Below are 19,174 nucleotides of genomic sequence, written 5' to 3'. Positions count from 1 at the left end.
GAAAAATAATTTCAGAACTCCATTGAGTTTAAATCCTGGATTCGCCACGTATAGGCACCCAGTATTAATTAATTATAATAAAAGAAAAAAGATATCATAGAATTTGGCATGAATTCAATTCATAAGTAGTAATTTGATTACACATACAATAAACAAATTACACTCTGGAAAATGCTAATTAACCTTGTTAAGTATTAAGCATTTTCATCTTATTTATAATGTTTATAATCTTTTTGAGAATGATTAGTATTTAATTCTTCAGCAGCTTCAACCTAATGAGCTGGAGGTGCGCCGCCACCGTCACCGCCACCTTCACCGCCACCTTCACCGCCACCATCACCACCTTCAGCTGGAGGAGGAGGTGAGCCACCATCAGCAGGTGGAGAGCCGCCGTCAGTTGGTGGTGGCTTTAAAGCATCAGGAGGAGCTGGCTTCTTGTCTTTGGTTGGAGGTGTCTTGCTGCATTCACTGTAGCAGAAACATGTGTTTTTACCTTCAACCTTATGGCATGCTCCATGCTCTTGTTTTTCCCATTCTATACACTTTTTGTCACACTCTTTGTTGTCACACTTTCCGGAATATGTCTTGCTATGTGTTTCACATAACTTTGCCTCGGCTATTTCTGTAACGTCCAATTCATTCGGTTTAATAAAAACGAAACTTAGTAATATCACATATAGTAAAAACGAGTAATATATACTCGCATTTCCTGCGGGAAAAATGGTTGAAAAAAAAGTTTCCAAGAAAATAAAAAACAAATTTAAAAAAGCAATTTACCGTTTTACCCTGAAGTTGGAGATAATTACAAAACTGCCATCGTGATCCATAGAAAACCCGTTGGCTTTTTAGTATATATATAATTTAAGTTACTAGACTATTAATCTGTTGAACGATATTATAAGACACTTTGAAATAGAGATGTATTTTTGTATAAACTTATGACGTTATATAAACATGTATAAGAGGTTTTTATTGCATATCATGTTGAATATTGTAGGAAAACAAAATGTGCTAATTAAATTCTATTTGGGTTGGATTAATAATATACCTGAGATAGCGATAAAAAATAGGATCAGAAGAACTGCGGAGACAACAAATGATCTTCTTGCCATTTCGATTAAGCTATAGAACACTCGCTTTGAGTTGGATGAGTTGAAGATGAAGATGGTAGGGGGTATTTATAGAAGAAAGAAGAAGGTTTAATTATAAATTATATACGTGTAGAAGAGGATCACTAATATTAATATTCAAGAAATTAAATTAAATCACCTGTCAGTTAGAGTTATGTATTTCAGCACGTGTTGATTTATATAAATCGACTTTGATAGGGTAGATAAACCTTGATCATGCATGTGTTCTCTTTAGATTTCTAAGATATGGAACTACAAATAATTTTGTAAATATCATAATTTCATTAGTTATTGTGATTATAACGTGAAATTAAATTTAATGTTTTTGGAAGTTTTAAAATTATTTGCAATATGCATGGTGCGTCATTTTTAGATTTGGTTGGTTGGTCGTAAAGTTTTGTTTTTTTTACAATATGCACGGTCATAAATATCAGTTAAACTTTTGTTTTTTAGTTTCGAGCTTTCCATGATCCTGTTGTATCGTTCGGTTCGTTCAACTTTTAATTTTTAATCTTTGAATATAATATTCTTTGTTTTTGTAAAAAATAAAAATAAAAAATGTTCCACATTTTAAAGAGAAATAATTCCGAACAATGTCGTTCTATTAAGGTCTTTTTCGATAAGTAGAAAGTAATCATTTTGTAACCGGAAGTTTAATTTTGCATATATATTAGAATTTATGCTCCTCGTCAAGACAATAACAGATATGTGATGACGGTGAAATTTGTGTTAAAAGATAGAATTCACTTCAACTAATTAGGAAACAATTATGTACGTATATTGTTGGAGCCCATTTCATTGGAGTGGAATGTTCTTTCGAAATTTGAAGTATTGACATAGTTTACGAATACCTGAATTTTTGACCCACTTTGGGAGCCAATTAATTTCAGGACGGCTACCGCTTTCATAGTATCCCGAAGTCATTGCGGGTGAACCTTCATGGCCATGAGGGGATTACTATTTCCAGTTTTATGGATTCAAACTCATTACCTCTATTTTAGAAAGTTATACCCTAACTACTCCACAACCATCACGTGGGTATGTACATATTAAAACAAAGAGTTAGATGTATGTTAGAATAACTTGTAGGCCTTTTTGAATTATTAGCCTTGTGCAAGTATACACCTTGCACATGTCAAGATTCAGTCGTAGATGTGACAAATTGAAATACCAGGTTTTTAGGAGAAGATTTTGCTAATGTGGAAAATTATGTTTGAAAGTTTTTAAAAACGAAATAAGTTAACATTATAAAGATTAGGTATTAAATTTTAACTTGGTTTCACTTTGATTTTTTCCTGTTATGTTTTTCAACTAACGTTCGGACTTCGTTAAAACTTACGTTGCATTCATGGTGTAACATCCCGCGTTTTTCCGTTAAATTTATTTTAACACCGTCTTTTTTTTTTTAAATAATATCTTTCGTATTTAAATTCGTCGACTCCGTTGACGAACGTTCATAATATTCTCGTTATTTAATTATAACATCTCTCGTTAACTTGCGTTTTAAAAATATTCGATCGGTTAAATCCCGCACCCGCTTCTAAACTCGAGGGACTAAAATTGACACGGGGCAAACTAGTTGACTAGGTCAACTAGTCCACCCCAATCACCACCATTCAACCATCTCCCTCTCTCTCTCTTTCTCTCTAGCAAGAACACACACACAAACCCCAACTTCATAAAATCATCATCTAAATTCGATCTAGGAGGCTTACAACAAAACAAATTACATATTTGGAATCCTTGCATCTTCCTCTTCGATTTCATACCAACCTCATCTCGTTTGGGTAACTTTCTAAAATCACTAGATTTTTGTGTTCTTGATGTTTTTAACTTATAAAGTTGTTAATTAGTGTCTATGGCTCATTGTGATGTCGTGTATGTAATTTGTATGCTCGATTCGTTGTTTTTGGTGTAACTAGTTCAATATGAAAATTACTTGCTAAATCCTTGATTTTGGATGATCAAATGTTGTTAGATTGTTAAAGTGCATGTTTTAAAAGTGTTACTAGTATCATTAGTTTCGTTTTGATGTATAGGTGGATTAAGGAAACTCCAAAAACATGATTATTGATTTTGTGATGCTTGATTAGGGTTTGCTAATTCTTGAGATGAATTTTTGGATGCTTGAATGCCATGGAATGTTAATTGTTAGTGTTTTGTTGCAATGTGTGTTTGATTACCTTCGAAACGGCATAACATACATGTAAGTTGGTTGCCCGAATCATAAAATGCGTTTTTGGAACTTGAACTTTGATTATGAGTATTTAATTGCGGTTTTTGGTTGTTTAAAGTGAAAGTTTGATTGATGATATGTGTTTAGTTGCATTCCTCGTCAAAATACCTTTCCAACGATGTATGATAGGCGTTATAAGCGTTTACGGGTCAAGTGTTGTGTTAGAATAGGTTTTGGCTCGTGCACACTTGTGGAAAAACAGAAACAGACCTGCACAGATGGTGGCGCGGCGCGCCCCATACCCGCGCGGCGCGCAGATGTGCCTGGTCAGATTCTGACCTCCTCGTCCCATTTCACGTGAAATGTTTGATGACCTACGGACCTCCGATTCACATGAAACTTGTTTTAATATACTTGTATATGAATATTTAGCATAGAAAAATAGTCCGGGACCCGACCCGAACATGTTGACTTTTTCGTTGACTTTGACCAAGTTTGACTTTTTGTCAAACTTAACCAATTAATTATGCAATCTTTCTAACATGATTCTATACTTGTATCTTGCATGAAACTTGACAATTTGACTCACATGCTTCATAATCGAGTCGTAACGAGCCATAGGACTAATTGAACATCTTTGACCGTTTTGTGTTTACCGTTATTGATATAACCTATATGTTTAGGTCAAGACTAGCTTTGTCTTTGCACGCGTTTACTTGTCGAAGTACTTTATTAACTCTTGCACTCAAGGTGAGATCATAGTCCCACTTTTTCAATCACTTTTATTCTTTACATCGTGGGCTGAGAAACACATACATTTCATACTTATTTACTTTTCATGCTTTTACATTGTGAACAAATACGAATACAAAGATGCATACGAGTTTGAACAAAAGTCCTCAATCCAATTATCATTAGTTCCACTTGCAGGGTGTAAGTGTAAGCGTGTAATTATGTTGTGTGGCCATACGGGTTTAACAAACCCTCATTCAGACGGTTCGCTACCGTTAGTGAATGAAATATAATTTCAACAATGTATAGTGTAAGTTCTAACACTAAATTCAAAATTCAGAGGGAAGATTCGGTTAAGCCTTGATAATTGGGTGCTCGTGATACAAATACTATTTTGGAATGTGAATGATTCTGGTTGAACAATTCTTAAAGAACCTTGTGGTTCAATACAATTTACTTACTAAACCTATGATTTCACCAACGTTTTTCGTTGACAGATTTCTATGTTTTTCTCAGGTCTTGCACGATATGTGATACATGCTTCCGCTCATTATTTGATACTTGCTTTGGATGTCGAGTATACATGCTTTTCATGGAGCGTCTTTTGACTTTACTTTAAACCGTGTCGCCTAGATTTCAATCGTACTCATAACGTTGTAACTTAACTTTTGGTTGAACAATTCTTGTAAACTTTGAAACAATCTTTATTTTGAAATGAAGGCGACATATTTTGGTCAAACGTTATCTTAAAGACTTATAATCAGGTAATGGGACCCACGTAGCTGACGCCGTCACTTGACGATTTGTCGGGGTCGCTACAAGTGGTATCAGAGCCTTGGTTGTAGGGATTTAGAGTTCATTTGTGTCCACCCCGAGTCATAGGGTACATAGGTGAATCTAGACTACAACCGGCATATAGACTGAAGTAGGAATTACTTGACTATTTGTGCATTTATACTCGAACTCTTCTATCATATCTAACTCGTATTCGATCTTGATCTTACGTTGATAAATTTTGTTGACGCGCCACCTTGACTTTATGAAGTAATGTTAAATGCACATGAGAATCAGGGTAATATAATTTCCGGGATTATATTACGGTGATTCATATGGACATTCCGACATTATGACATAAAGAATTTAAGGCGAGTCAAGGAAAATTTTCTCTACATCATCATTCCATATCATGATTAGTATTATTGAGAATACTAATCAAAGATATTCTTGTGTCTTGAAGGAACAATGCCTCCCCGTCGCGGGCCACGTAATGAAACTTCCGAACAAGCTTTTCAACGCATGATAGCCACCGCCATAGGTGCGGCTATGGCTAGTACCTCCTCCGACATCAATAACAACCACAACCACAACAACCATGGAGCCGGAAATTCAAACGAGGGTTGCTCCTACAAAACTTTCATGGGGTGCAAACCTCACACTTTCGATGGAACCGGGGGACCGGTTGTGCTCACCCGATGGTTTGAGCAAACGGAAGCCGTCTTTAGCATAAGCGGTTGTCGAGACCAAGACAAGGTTAGATATTCCACTCACACCTTCGCCGGTGTCGCTATCACATGGTGGAACTCGTATGTACAATCGGTGGGTATCCACGAAGCCCACGCTCTCTCTTGGGCCGACTTAAGAGGAAAGATGATCACCGAATATTTTCCTCGCGAAGAAACCCGAAGGCTCGAACAAGAACTAAGAGCTCTGAAAGCGGTCGGGAATGACCTTAAGGCCTATAATCAACGATTCTCCGAACTTGCTTTGATGTGCCCAAATCTTGTGAACCCCGAATCTTTAAGGGTTGAACTTTACATGGATGGTCTCCCCAAGAGCATCAAACAAGGAGTAATGTCATCCAAACCCGCTAACCACCAAGAGGCTTTGAATATGGCCCGCCAATTGATTGAAACAGTGGACGAGATTGAAGTGCCGGCACGTAAAGCCGAGGATAAGTCGGGTGACAACAAAAGAAAATGGGAAGCCCCCCAATCAAGCAATTACAACAACCCCGCCAAGAAGCCCTTCATCCCCAACGGCAAGAAAGGTTATACCAGACACCTACCGTATTGTAACGAGTGCTACAAACATCATTTAGGTGAATGTGGCAAACCATTTTGCTTGAAGTGTCAAAGAAGTGGCCATGTAGCCCACGATTGTAGGAATACCGCTCCCGTCGCCCAAAAGGAGCACAATGCACCCAAGACGGGTGTTTGTTTTGAATGTGGCCAACCGGGTCATTTTAGGAGTGCGTGCCCAAACAAGAAAATCAACCCCAACGCACGCCGTTGAACTTTCAACATCGACACCTAGGATGCCCGAGACGACGATGGACTAGTCACGGGTACGTTTCTTCACAACAAACAGTATATTTCATACTTATTCGATTCGATTACCGCTAGATGTTTATTAACCAAGTCTTTGACTCGTGCTCTTTACATTCCACTTTTTTCCCCTAGATATTACTTAGACGATTTAAGTGACCAACGGAAAATATTGTGTGCCTATAAATTTTATTGGAGGATATACGTTAAGACTTTTGACTTGACACCTATAGAACTAGGGAGCTCGAAACCTATTCGTTAAAAAAAAAAAAAAAAAAAAAAAAATGTGTTTCCCCATCATCTTGTATAGATTGTTGTGAACTGAGTAATTTTCGGTTGGAAACCGATACCCTCTCCCTCGTATCCATTACCTCATGATTATTTGCACGAATCCCGTAGTTTCCAAATCGACCTCCGTTCCGGTTATCATCAATTGGGGGTTAAGGGAGACGATGTCTCCTGAGTCTTTTCCGAACTCGCAACGTTAGTTGTAAATCTCTCTTAGTACCATTCGATTTATCCAAGGCTCGTCCGTATCCATAAACCTCCTAAACCACGTATGCAAACTTATCTAGACAAATCTGTTATCGTATTTATAGATGACGTCTTAACTTATTTAAGTAAAGAAGGAAAACGAACAACATCACCATCTTACGCTCGAACTTTTGAGAAAAGAGCAACTCTATACCAAATTCTCCGAGTGAGAATTTCTGTTGAACGAAGTCCAATTTTCTAGACCATGATGTTAATGGTCAAGGCATTACAATCAATCTCCAAATCAAGCCACATGTAATCAGGAAACTCTCATGACTCAGACTTACCGCAGATTCATTTTCGACTTTTTCTCGTGATGCTCGTTCTTTACCCTCGATAACTCATTAAGGTAGAAATCTAAACCTCTACGTGCCCGAATCTTGAACGTGATTATTCACACCAACCTTACTAGCTTAATTCGTATAGCGCCAGGTGGGACTCAAATATGGAAATATTTCTACTTGGACGCCGAAAGGCATACTCTCTCGACTCAAAAATCAACATAACTAAAATTCGTTATTTTACACGAAGAATTCGAATACTAAATTGTGGATCCGATCAATCTTCTCGTCATCACGTACCACACTACATACCTCTGTTATTTCACCGTCACCGTCTGATATTACTGGAATTTAAGATAGCACACAATCCAACGATACTTCACTCTTCTTTGACTTAACGCCCTTGCGTTGCTGATAATCGTCCAACCATTATTCAACCCCGAACTATACAATTACGTGTACTATCTCGTTTCTCTTTCAGGCTTCATTTTTTTTTTTTACAACTAGAGGCACATTATGGCAACCTCGAGATGTAAGCTCATCCTATTCAAAGTCCTCATTTCACTCCTATCCTCATCGCTCGCATTTCCGTTAAGGAAACTCCTTGTAACATTTATCCATGGATAGAGAAAATCCTCATATTACATTAGTATTCGCCACGAGGGTGAATAGTCCTAACGAACATTTTTCGAACCCTAACTGACTTGTTCAAACATATCTTAAGAAATTCTATTCCAACACGGTGTATCTTCGTCATTTATCCTGTATTGAAATACTCGTTTCACCTCTAGCGTTGCAAGAGACCTTGGGAACCCGCTTAGACATATGTACCGCGTATCTTCCACAACCGACGAACCGAGCAAACGTACGATTCAATCTTGGAAAGACATGTTACAGACTGGTATTGTCACCTTTAGTAGTTCCCCTTACTGCGACAGCTATCACTCGTATATTAACGCAGCACTTCCGAAACCCTATATGACCGCAAATGTCATACCCCTGTTCATTTAACCAAAGCATGCGGCAAGCAAATCGCTAAATCTGAACTCCATCAAGAAACAACAATTGAGATCGTTCGAGTCCGAGGCGGGCTAGAGACAACCCATGGTCGCCAGAAGAGTTATACCAAACTTAGATGAAAACCTCACAAATCTCAGTGTGTAATCGCGTAATATTGAGAACCCGCACCTTGGAAAGGTGTAATCCATTTTGGGAAATCGAGGAAGGTTATAACCGCAATATTGAACCTTTTGAAACCTTGGGGCGTATTAGGACCGCTTCCTACCGTTTAGAACTTCCGACTCAATTAAGTTTCCATTTATCCTACATTTCGTGTAACAAACTTAGAAACGTGTCATGCGGAACAGGAATGTGCAATCCTTTTAGATGCACCAACTATTGATGACAAACTCCTCTTCATGGGAAAACTGGTTGAAATCATGGATCGTAAAACCAAACCCAAATACAACGTAAAACCCTGACTATCCAACTCATGAGAACACTCAAGGACGTACTTTCACTTATTCATTGCATGGACAACGTAAAGTCTCGAGTAAGAGATATCGACTACTACTTCCAACTAAATTTCGGGACGAAATTTCTTTTGAGTTGTGGATAATGTAACATCCCGCGTTTTTCCGTTAAATTTATTTTAACACCGTCTTTTTTTTTTTAAATAATATCTTTCGTATTTAAATTCGTCGCCTCCGTTGACGAACGTTCATAATATTCTCGTTATTTAATTATAACATCTCTCGTTAACTTGCGTTTTAAAAATATTCGATCGGTTAAATCCCGCACCCGCTTCTAAACTCGAGGGACTAAAATTGACACGGGGCAAACTAGTTGACTAGGTCAACTAGTCCACCCCAATCACCACCATTCAACCATCTCCCTCTCTCTCTCTTTCTCTCTAGCAAGAACACACACACAAACCCCAACTTCATAAAATCATCATCTAAATTCGATCTAGGAGGCTTACAACAAAACAAATTACATATTTGGAATCCTTGCATCTTCCTCTTCGATTTCATACCAACCTCATCTCGTTTGGGTAACTTTCTAAAATCACTAGATTTTTGTGTTCTTGATGTTTTTAACTTATAAAGTTGTTAATTAGTGTCTATGGCTCATTGTGATGTCGTGTATGTAATTTGTATGCTCGATTCGTTGTTTTTGGTGTAACTAGTTCAATATGAAAATTACTTGCTAAATCCTTGATTTTGGATGATCAAATGTTGTTAGATTGTTAAAGTGCATGTTTTAAAAGTGTTACTAGTATCATTAGTTTCGTTTTGATGTATAGGTGGATTAAGGAAACTCCAAAAACATGATTATTGATTTTGTGATGCTTGATTAGGGTTTGCTAATTCTTGAGATGAATTTTTGGATGCTTGAATGCCATGGAATGTTAATTGTTAGTGTTTTGTTGCAATGTGTGTTTGATTACCTTCGAAACGGCATAACATACATGTAAGTTGGTTGCCCGAATCATAAAATGCGTTTTTGGAACTTGAACTTTGATTATGAGTATTTAATTGCGGTTTTTGGTTGTTTAAAGTGAAAGTTTGATTGATGATATGTGTTTAGTTGCATTCCTCGTCAAAATACCTTTCCAACGATGTATGATAGGCGTTATAAGCGTTTACGGGTCAAGTGTTGTGTTAGAATAGGTTTTGGCTCGTGCACACTTGTGGAAAAACAGAAACAGACCTGCACAGATGGTGGCGCGGCGCGCCCCATACCCGCGCGGCGCGCAGATGTGCCTGGTCAGATTCTGACCTCCTCGTCCCATTTCACGTGAAATGTTTGATGACCTACGGACCTCCGATTCACATGAAACTTGTTTTAATATACTTGTATATGAATATTTAGCATAGAAAAATAGTCCGGGACCCGACCCGAACATGTTGACTTTTTCGTTGACTTTGACCAAGTTTGACTTTTTGTCAAACTTAACCAATTAATTATGCAATCTTTCTAACATGATTCTATACTTGTATCTTGCATGAAACTTGACAATTTGACTCACATGCTTCATAATCGAGTCGTAACGAGCCATAGGACTAATTGAACATCTTTGACCGTTTTGTGTTTACCGTTATTGATATAACCTATATGTTTAGGTCAAGACTAGCTTTGTCTTTGCACGCGTTTACTTGTCGAAGTACTTTATTAACTCTTGCACTCAAGGTGAGATCATAGTCCCACTTTTTCAATCACTTTTATTCTTTACATCGTGGGCTGAGAAACACATACATTTCATACTTATTTACTTTTCATGCTTTTACATTGTGAACAAATACGAATACAAAGATGCATACGAGTTTGAACAAAAGTCCTCAATCCAATTATCATTAGTTCCACTTGCAGGGTGTAAGTGTAAGCGTGTAATTATGTTGTGTGGCCATACGGGTTTAACAAACCCTCATTCAGACGGTTCGCTACCGTTAGTGAATGAAATATAATTTCAACAATGTATAGTGTAAGTTCTAACACTAAATTCAAAATTCAGAGGGAAGATTCGGTTAAGCCTTGATAATTGGGTGCTCGTGATACAAATACTATTTTGGAATGTGAATGATTCTGGTTGAACAATTCTTAAAGAACCTTGTGGTTCAATACAATTTACTTACTAAACCTATGATTTCACCAACGTTTTTCGTTGACAGATTTCTATGTTTTTCTCAGGTCTTGCACGATATGTGATACATGCTTCCGCTCATTATTTGATACTTGCTTTGGATGTCGAGTATACATGCTTTTCATGGAGCGTCTTTTGACTTTACTTTAAACCGTGTCGCCTAGATTTCAATCGTACTCATAACGTTGTAACTTAACTTTTGGTTGAACAATTCTTGTAAACTTTGAAACAATCTTTATTTTGAAATGAAGGCGACATATTTTGGTCAAACGTTATCTTAAAGACTTATAATCAGGTAATGGGACCCACGTAGCCGACGCCGTCACTTGACGATTTGTCGGGGTCGCTACACATGGCATCATTTTCGTCAAGAAATTGTCGGGTCATTTGACGCTTCAAAGTCATGCCTTAAAGGGCTTGTCTAATTTGCGATCATGTGATCCTGCATTGTGATAGTTTTTTTTTTTTTTTAAACAACGAAAATTGTATTAAAACCGGGAACTTTATATAGCTAGCAAGAAGCTCGAAAGCCTGCAACCAAACAAGTACAAGAGCCTTAACAACCAATCGTTCAAGCTAATTTTATGTTTACCTCTAAATTTAATCAACTAAAAAGAATAATTATGAACATCGTCGAAAAGAAAACATTTTTTCAGAGGATTTACACTAAAGAGTAAATTGTTCCGATCCTTGGATTTCATAAACTCCAAAGCAAAGCTGCAACAATCACCTCCAAACGAGCCTTTTTTAGATTAGATTCCGATGAATCTTCAAGCCAAGAAATCCAATGAAACTATGATGAGAAGTCTTGCATATCACACTCAATCCAAGCACGAACCATGGACCAAATTTGAGGAGACGGTGAACATGTAAACATCACATGTTCCGAGGATTCAATGCTCGAACCACATAGTGGGTACGAAATAGATTCTGTTGGAGCTAATCGGTTTGTTGTTAAAATACAATGCAAATTTGGTATTATAAAATAATATGGAATTAGTAGATGTATATATGTAAAATATCTAGATATTAATATGTATAAGAAAATATCTAGATATTAGAATATGAGAGAAAAATCTAGAAATTGAAATGTAAAAGAAAAATCTAGATATTTGTAGGTTGTAGAAATATCTAGATATTTATATGTCCATGAAAATATCTAGGTTCTAGAAACTTCCATGGAGTAGTATAAATATAGGTGGGTGTTTCATTTGTGTAAGGTGTGAAGTTGTGAGAGTGAAATAATAAGTGAGTTGTGAAGAAGAGAAGAAGAGTGTGAGTTAGCGAAAGTAGAGAAGATAAAGCTTGTAAGTAATATTGTAATTGTAATTTAATATAAGTGTTTTTGTTAAGTTTCCCGATCAAGCCTTAGTTTGTGTTTAAGTTCTTAGTGCACTTTGGTTGTTCTTATTATATGGTCGGCTCTGCCGCCTAAGTAATACATGGTCGGTTATACCGCCTAAAGATATATGGTCGACACTGTCGCCTAAGTACATTGTGCACTAAGGATTTATAAAATTAAAGGCTAACCAACGTCAAAGTGTTGGTGTAGTGAGTCTAGTATAGTCTAGATCCTCTATAGTGGGTGTGTTGGGCTCGTCGAAGCTTCCAACAATTGGTATCAGAGCGGGTCGTTCGGGACCATTTCTAGTGGAGGAAATCGGTAAACGTTGGACGTTTACATCGGCTTGTTTTCACCAAGGCTCTAAGGAAGATTCTGTCGGAGCACAGTTAGGAACTGTGAAAGCTCATCGGTCAGGGACCAAGCTTATTGGACGTTGGACGTCATGATGGCAGATCTTGCAAGTACGAGTAGTGGAATCAAGAGTCTCAATAACCACAACTATGGTTATTGGCGGACTTGCATAGAATCCTACCTACAAGGACAGGATTTATGGAAAATAGTTGCTGGCAGTGACACAACGCCTCCACCGAAAGAAAATGCTGAAGCCTTGAGAAAATGGAACATCAAGGCCGGGAAGGCTTTATTTATATTGAAGACTACAATCGAGGAGGATCTATTGGAGCACATCCGTGACGAGAAAACACCAAAGGCAGCTTGGGAAACTTTTGAAAAATTATTTTCAAAGAAGAATGAAGCACGCCTCCAGCTCTTGGAAAATGAGCTCGCGGGTATCTCACAAGGAAGTCTGTCTATTTCTCAGTATTTCACCAAGGTGAAATCAATTTGCCGTGAGATATCTCAACTTGCTCCTGAAGAGAAAGTGAGTGATGCAAGGATGAAGAGAATTATCATCCACGGCTTAAGATCCGAGTATAATGGATTTATAGCCGCTGTGAGAGGATGGCCTACTCAACCATCATTAATAGAGCTGGAGAATCTATTGGAAAATCAAGAGGCATTAGCCAAGCAGATGAATGAAGTAACCGTAAAAGACGGAGAAGATGCACTCTTCACCAATAAAAAGAAAGCAACATCTCGAAGACATGATGCGATGAAAGAAAGTCAGACATATGGATGGAAGAGTCACCCAAAGTCAAAAGGCAACACTTCAGGGGGAGCTCGGGGAGCTCAACAAGGAAGAAGAGATCATCGCCAACAATACGGGCAAAATGATAAGAGAAAGAATGGTGAATGCTTCAATTGTGGCAAGAAGGGTCATTTTGTTCGAGATTGTAGATTCCCCAGAAGGCGAACTTTCGAAGGAAATGTGGCCGCTGCAAGAGATGAGAAGAAAGATGTCACATTCGAAGCAACCATTAATGAGGAAACATGGGATGCAGAAGCTGGACTCTCTGTTGAAGCTGACATAGATGATCAAGCTCTTACAACAACTTTAAAGTCAAAAATAAACTACAAAGATGATTGGATCATCGATTCTGGGTGCTCAAATCATATGACCAACGATGGGACAAAGCTGCAAGAAATGGAGGATTACAAAGGAAAGAGAGTCGTGTTGACAGCCGACAATTCAAGGTTATCTATTTCTCACATTGGAAAGACAATAATTCCAAATGAAGGAGGCTCTCATAAGCTCCAACTCGAGAAGGTGTATCTTGTCCCTGGCCTAAAGAAGAATTTACTGTCAGTACCACAATTAACAGCAGAAGGGAACTATGTGCTCTTTGGACCAGAAGATGTGTCCGTATTCAAGAGAGTGAAGGTGGTTGGCAATCCAATTATGCAAGAAAGAAGAATAGAGTCGGTCTATGTACTATCTGCTGAAACAGCATATGTGGATAAGACTCGAAAAAATGAGACGGCTGATCTTTGGCATGAACGTCTTGGGCATGTGGAATACAATAAGTTAAAGGAGATGATGGTGAAACGCATAGTAAATGGGCTTCCTCAAATTGATATCCGAACAGATACAATATGTGCTGGATGTCAATTTGGTAAAGCTCACCAATTGCCATTCAAGGAGTCAGCGCATCAGTCCAAGACACCACTAGAGCTCATACACTCAGATGTCTTCAGCCCAGTGAAACAAACATCACTTGGAGGTATGAAATATATGGTGACATTCATTGATGACTTCTCAAGATATGTGTGGGTTTACTTCATGAAGGAGAAGTCGGAGACTTTTCTGAAGTTTAAAGAGTTCAAGAACAAGGTAGAAAGTGAGCTCAATACTAAGATTCGATGCTTACGCACAGATAATGGAGGAGAATATTTATCAACCGAGTTCAATATCTATCTTGAGAAGCACAAGATCAGAAGGCAATTAACTTGCCCTAATACTCCACAACAGAATGGAGTGGTAGAACGTAAGAATCGTCACCTTGCCGAAACTTGTCGAAGTATGCTTCATGGTAAGAATGTACCAGGCAGATTTTGGGCCGAATGTATGAGGACGACATCGTACGTGATTAACAGACTCCCACAAACAAAGTTGGGATATATTTCACCATATGAAAGATTATGGAAGATCAAGCCAACCGTTAACCATCTCAAAGTTTTTGGATGTGTATGCTACGTCTTCGTGCCAGATCATCTCCGAAGCAAATTTGATAAGAAGGCAATTCGATGCATTTTTGTAGGTTATGATGAATCAAGAAAAGGATGGAGATGTTGTGATCCAAATACTGGAAAGTGTTATACTTCAAGAAATGTGGTATTTGATGAAGCTTCTTCATGGTGGTCACCTCAAAAGATAGAGCTTCCAGAATCTCATGGATTAGAAGAAGTTTCAAAAGAGAAAGAAGAACATAAAGAGCACATATCGGATCCAATTAAAGAAGGAGATGGATCGTACTCTAAGGAAACGAGTCCATGGAAAACTGGGGTACATCAATCTACATCCGAAGAGGTTCATCCAAGCCAAATGGATGCCGAGGAGCATGTGCAAGAATTACGGAGATCAACAAGGCCGAGGCATCCTAATCCGAGGTATGCCAATGCTGCTCATGTGGATGAATCAATACCTATTGAGCCTTCCACTTATGAAGAAGCAGCACAAAGTCAAGAATGGCAGAAAGCGATGGAAGAAGAAATTAATGCACTAAAAGAAAACCAGACATGGAGTTTAGTTCCAAAGCCAAAAGATGTAAAACCAATATCTTGTAAATGGGTTTACAAGGTGAAGACTCGATCAGATGGCTCCATTGAAAGGTATAAAGCTCGACTTGTTGCTAGAGGTTTTTCTCAACAATATGGGCTGGATTATGAAGAAACGTTTAGTCCAGTGGCGAAGATCACAACAATTCGAGCTCTACTAGCTTTAGCTGCTAGCAAATCTTGGAAGTTATGGCAGATGGATGTCAAGAACGCTTTCTTACATGGAGAACTTGACAAAGACATTTATATGGAGCAACCAAGAGGCTTTGAGAACAAGATCCATCCTGAGCATGTCTGCAAATTAAAGAAAGCACTATACGGCTTGAAGCAGGCTCCAAGAGCTTGGTACGGGAAGATTGGTGAGTTCTTAGTACAAAGTGGTTTCACAGTTGCTCCTTCAGATTCTAGTTTATTTGTGAAACAAGATCAAGGAAAACTAGCCATAGTGCTAGTATATGTGGATGACTTAATCATCACGGGAGATCACTATGAGGAGATCCAAAGAACAAGAGAGAATCTGTCTATCAGATTTCATATGAAGGAGCTTGGAGAACTCAAACATTTTCTTGGACTCGAAATAGAGCAGAAAAGAGAAGGATTATTTCTGGGACAACAGAAATATGCGCGAGATCTTTTACAAAAGTACGGAATGCTTAATTGCAAACCTATCTCAACTCCGATGGATCCGAATACAAAACTACGAGCAGATGAAGGAAAAAGTCTTCAAGATGTTACCATGTATCGAAAGATGGTCGGAAGTCTTATTTATCTCACACTAAGCCGGCCAGACATATCTTATGCAGTTGGAGTGGTTAGTCGATACATGAGCAATCCGAAGAAGCCTCACCTTGATGTTGTACGACGCATCTTAAGGTATGTTAAAGGCACTATTAACTTTGGCATTTTGTACAAGAAAACAAAAGAATGTCACGTGACTGGATATTGTGACGCCGATTACGCTGGAGACTATGATACACGACGGTCAACAACTGGATACATGTTTAGTCTTGGATCGGGAGTAATATCATGGTGCAGCAAGAGACAACCAACTGTATCCTTATCAAGCACCGAAGCAGAATATCGATCGGCAGCATCAGCAACACAAGAAATTACTTGGTTGAAGCAGCTAATGAAAGATCTTCATCAATCAACAGATTATCAAGTAAAGCTTTTCTGCGATAACTTATCAGCTATACGTCTAGCAAAAAATCCAGTCTTTCATGCGAGAACAAAACATATAGAAGTGCACTATCACTATGTTCGCGAGAAGGTCCTTGAAGGGAAGATCAAAATGGTGCCAACAAAGACAGATGAACAAGTTGCAGATATATTCACCAAGTGCCTAAGTAAACCGAAGTTTACAAAATTCAGAGAAGCACTTGGAATGGTCTGCAAGACATCGTTGGAAGAAAATTTGCATTGAGGGGGAGTGTTAAAATACAATGCAAATTTGGTATTATAAAATAATATGGAATTAGTAGATGTATATATGTAAAATATCTAGATATTAATATGTATAAGAAAATATCTAGATATTAGAATATGAGAGAAAAATCTAGAAATTGAAATGTAAAAGAAAAATATAGATATTTGTAGGTTGTAGAAATATCTAGATATTTATATATCCATGAAAATATCTAGGTTCTAGAAACTTCCATGGAGTAGTATAAATATAGGTGGGTGTTTCATTTGTGTAAGGTGTGACGTTGTGAGAGTGAAATAAGAAGTGAGTTGTGAAGAAGAGAAGAAGAGTGTGAGTTAGCGAAAGTAGAGAAGATAAAGTTTGTAAGTAATATTGTAATTGTAATTTAATATAAGTGTTTTTATTAAGTTTCCCGATCAAGCCTTAGTTTGTATTTAAGTTCTTAGTGCACTTTTGTTGTTCTTATTATATGGTCGGCTCTGCCGCCTAAGTAATACATGGTCGGTTATACCGCCTAAACATATATGGTCGACACTGTCGCCTAAGTACATTGTGCACTAAGGATTTATAAAATTAAAGGCTAACCAACGTCAAAGTGTTGGTGTAGTGAGTCTAGTATAGTCTAGATCCTCTATAGTGGGTGTGTTGGGCTCGTCGAAGCTTCCAACATTTGTGTGTCCCACATAAAAAACTGAAAGAACATAATGTGTGAATATAAGTCTAATGGAACCTCATTCTATCAACAATTAATTTTAGAATACTAGGGAACTCTTAGGCTTAGATTTTGTACATGTTGTTGGACTTGAAACGATCCTACAAGAGGTATTTCAGGCCCACAAACATCACGAGTTCCACAGTTCTCTAAAACCATATGGTTTTATAGAGTACTAGGAAACTCTTGGGCTTATATGTTGTATATGTTGTTGTACCTAAAAACGATGCTACAAGTGGTAACAGAGCGGGGTGACAAGTGTAATCATTGTGGCAGCGGGTGTAAAACCGAGATGACAGTGGACATGATCGGGGAGGTCAGGTGTCTGAGGTGAATCGAGATGGTGTTGAACGGGGTCCGGGGATAAAAAGTCACGTTATATGATACAAGTGCATGAATAAACTGATTAAGGGGTGACTGTTAATGCTAATCGGTTTATGTGTCCCACATAGAAAACTAAAAGAACATAATGTGTCTATATAAGCTTAATGGAACATCGATCCTCTAGATTCGATATCGAGATCTTTCTTTGAAAGATTAAGATGAATGGGAAATTTCTCTATAACTAATCTCCAAACATACTTCTATAAATTTAAAGTAGGAGTTATGATTTTATCGTATTACGAAGTATCATCTAAAGTCATTATAATTTTTAGCTATGTAACTGTTTTTTTTTTTTTTTATTTGAGAAATATTTTTGACAATAATAATAATAATAATAATAAATCTTTAAGCTATTATTGAATATCTCGTTTAAATTTGGATCTTGGAGATCTTAAGTAATTACTCGATCACTCGCTATAATGAAAATTTACTAGTCACCAAATTTTATAAATACTCTCTTACAAAATGAGTTGTGAATAGATACAACCTAACATTTTTTCAAACGACAATATTGACATCACTCATTGTTGGTGCATGAATCCCCAGCCGTAGATTGATTAGTTGTTTGATACATTCGGTTATGTAATAATGTTTACTTGTGACTATTGATTACGTTTTTGTTTGTGCGTGCTTAATTTGTTAAATAATCAATATGTTAAACTGCACACACAGTCGACCGAGTATGTGTACACAGTCGACCGACTGTGTTACTCAGTCGACCGACTGAGAGACACACTCGACCGAGTGTGTCTGACCTGCAGTATATATACGGGTTGTGACTTCTTGATTGAGGTTGATCACCCCATTTACCCTAGTCGACTGGTTTTCGTCTCCAGAGAACCTTAACACCATCTACTATACCACCGAAATCATTCGTTTAGACATCGATCTAATCTAGATTTTGTTCTAAGTTTGACCAAATCGATCTCAACACGACCCGTATCTCGGTTTTACTCGATTCTAGTGTATTCCGCCTCTAGGATTGTTAGCAAGCGACCTAAGATCCGTGATTCAACGTCTACACCCATAAAGGACATATGTTGTAAATATTTTAGTAAGAATTTTGCTGGTATAAAATTGCTCGCTTCAAAGATGTTTTGATCAAATTTTACCTAAAGTAACATTTAATAGCATTTTTTTCATTTTAAATTAATTCAAAATTATCATTATTATTTCGGACATGCACATATCAAATGTTCCTTTACAAAAGCAATTTGCACATCAAGATATAACGCAAGACCAATAAGAATTCCCGAGTGAATTAAATCACCCAAGGACTGTTAGGATTAATACCCAACTAATATGTCTTAAACGAA

General features: G+C 37.6%; 1 protein-coding gene across 1 annotated transcript; it reads right to left on the bottom strand.

The window, feature by feature from the left end:
* Positions 1–272: 272 nt before the first annotated feature.
* LOC139854477 (major pollen allergen Art v 1-like) lies at positions 273–1,112 on the bottom strand. The gene is made up of 2 exons (XM_071843782.1): positions 1,049–1,112; positions 273–622 (listed from the first exon to the last, which is right to left on the bottom strand). The coding sequence occupies exons 1-2, from the start codon at positions 1,110–1,112 to the stop codon at positions 273–275; spliced, it is 414 nt and encodes a 137-aa protein (XP_071699883.1).
* Positions 1,113–19,174: the final 18,062 nt, after the last annotated feature.

The sequence above is a fragment of the Rutidosis leptorrhynchoides genome, chromosome 1 (genome assembly GCF_046630445.1).
Source record: "Rutidosis leptorrhynchoides isolate AG116_Rl617_1_P2 chromosome 1, CSIRO_AGI_Rlap_v1, whole genome shotgun sequence".
Lineage (NCBI taxonomy): Eukaryota > Viridiplantae > Streptophyta > Magnoliopsida > Asterales > Asteraceae > Rutidosis > Rutidosis leptorrhynchoides.
The sequence above is the reverse complement of the archived record's forward strand: the minus strand, read 5'-3'. Positions and strand labels throughout refer to the sequence as shown.

What these genes read in the sequence shown, in the direction of transcription:
- LOC139854477 (XM_071843782.1), bottom strand. Translation starts at nt 1,112, where the DNA reads ATGGCAAGAAGATCATTTGTTGTCTCCGCAGTTCTTCTGATCCTATTT. An exon ending in ATTTTTTATCGCTATCTCAG is followed by an intron (nt 623 to 1,048) that starts GTATATTATTAA and finishes TGGACGTTACAG; the next exon opens with AAATAGCCGAGGCAAAGTTA.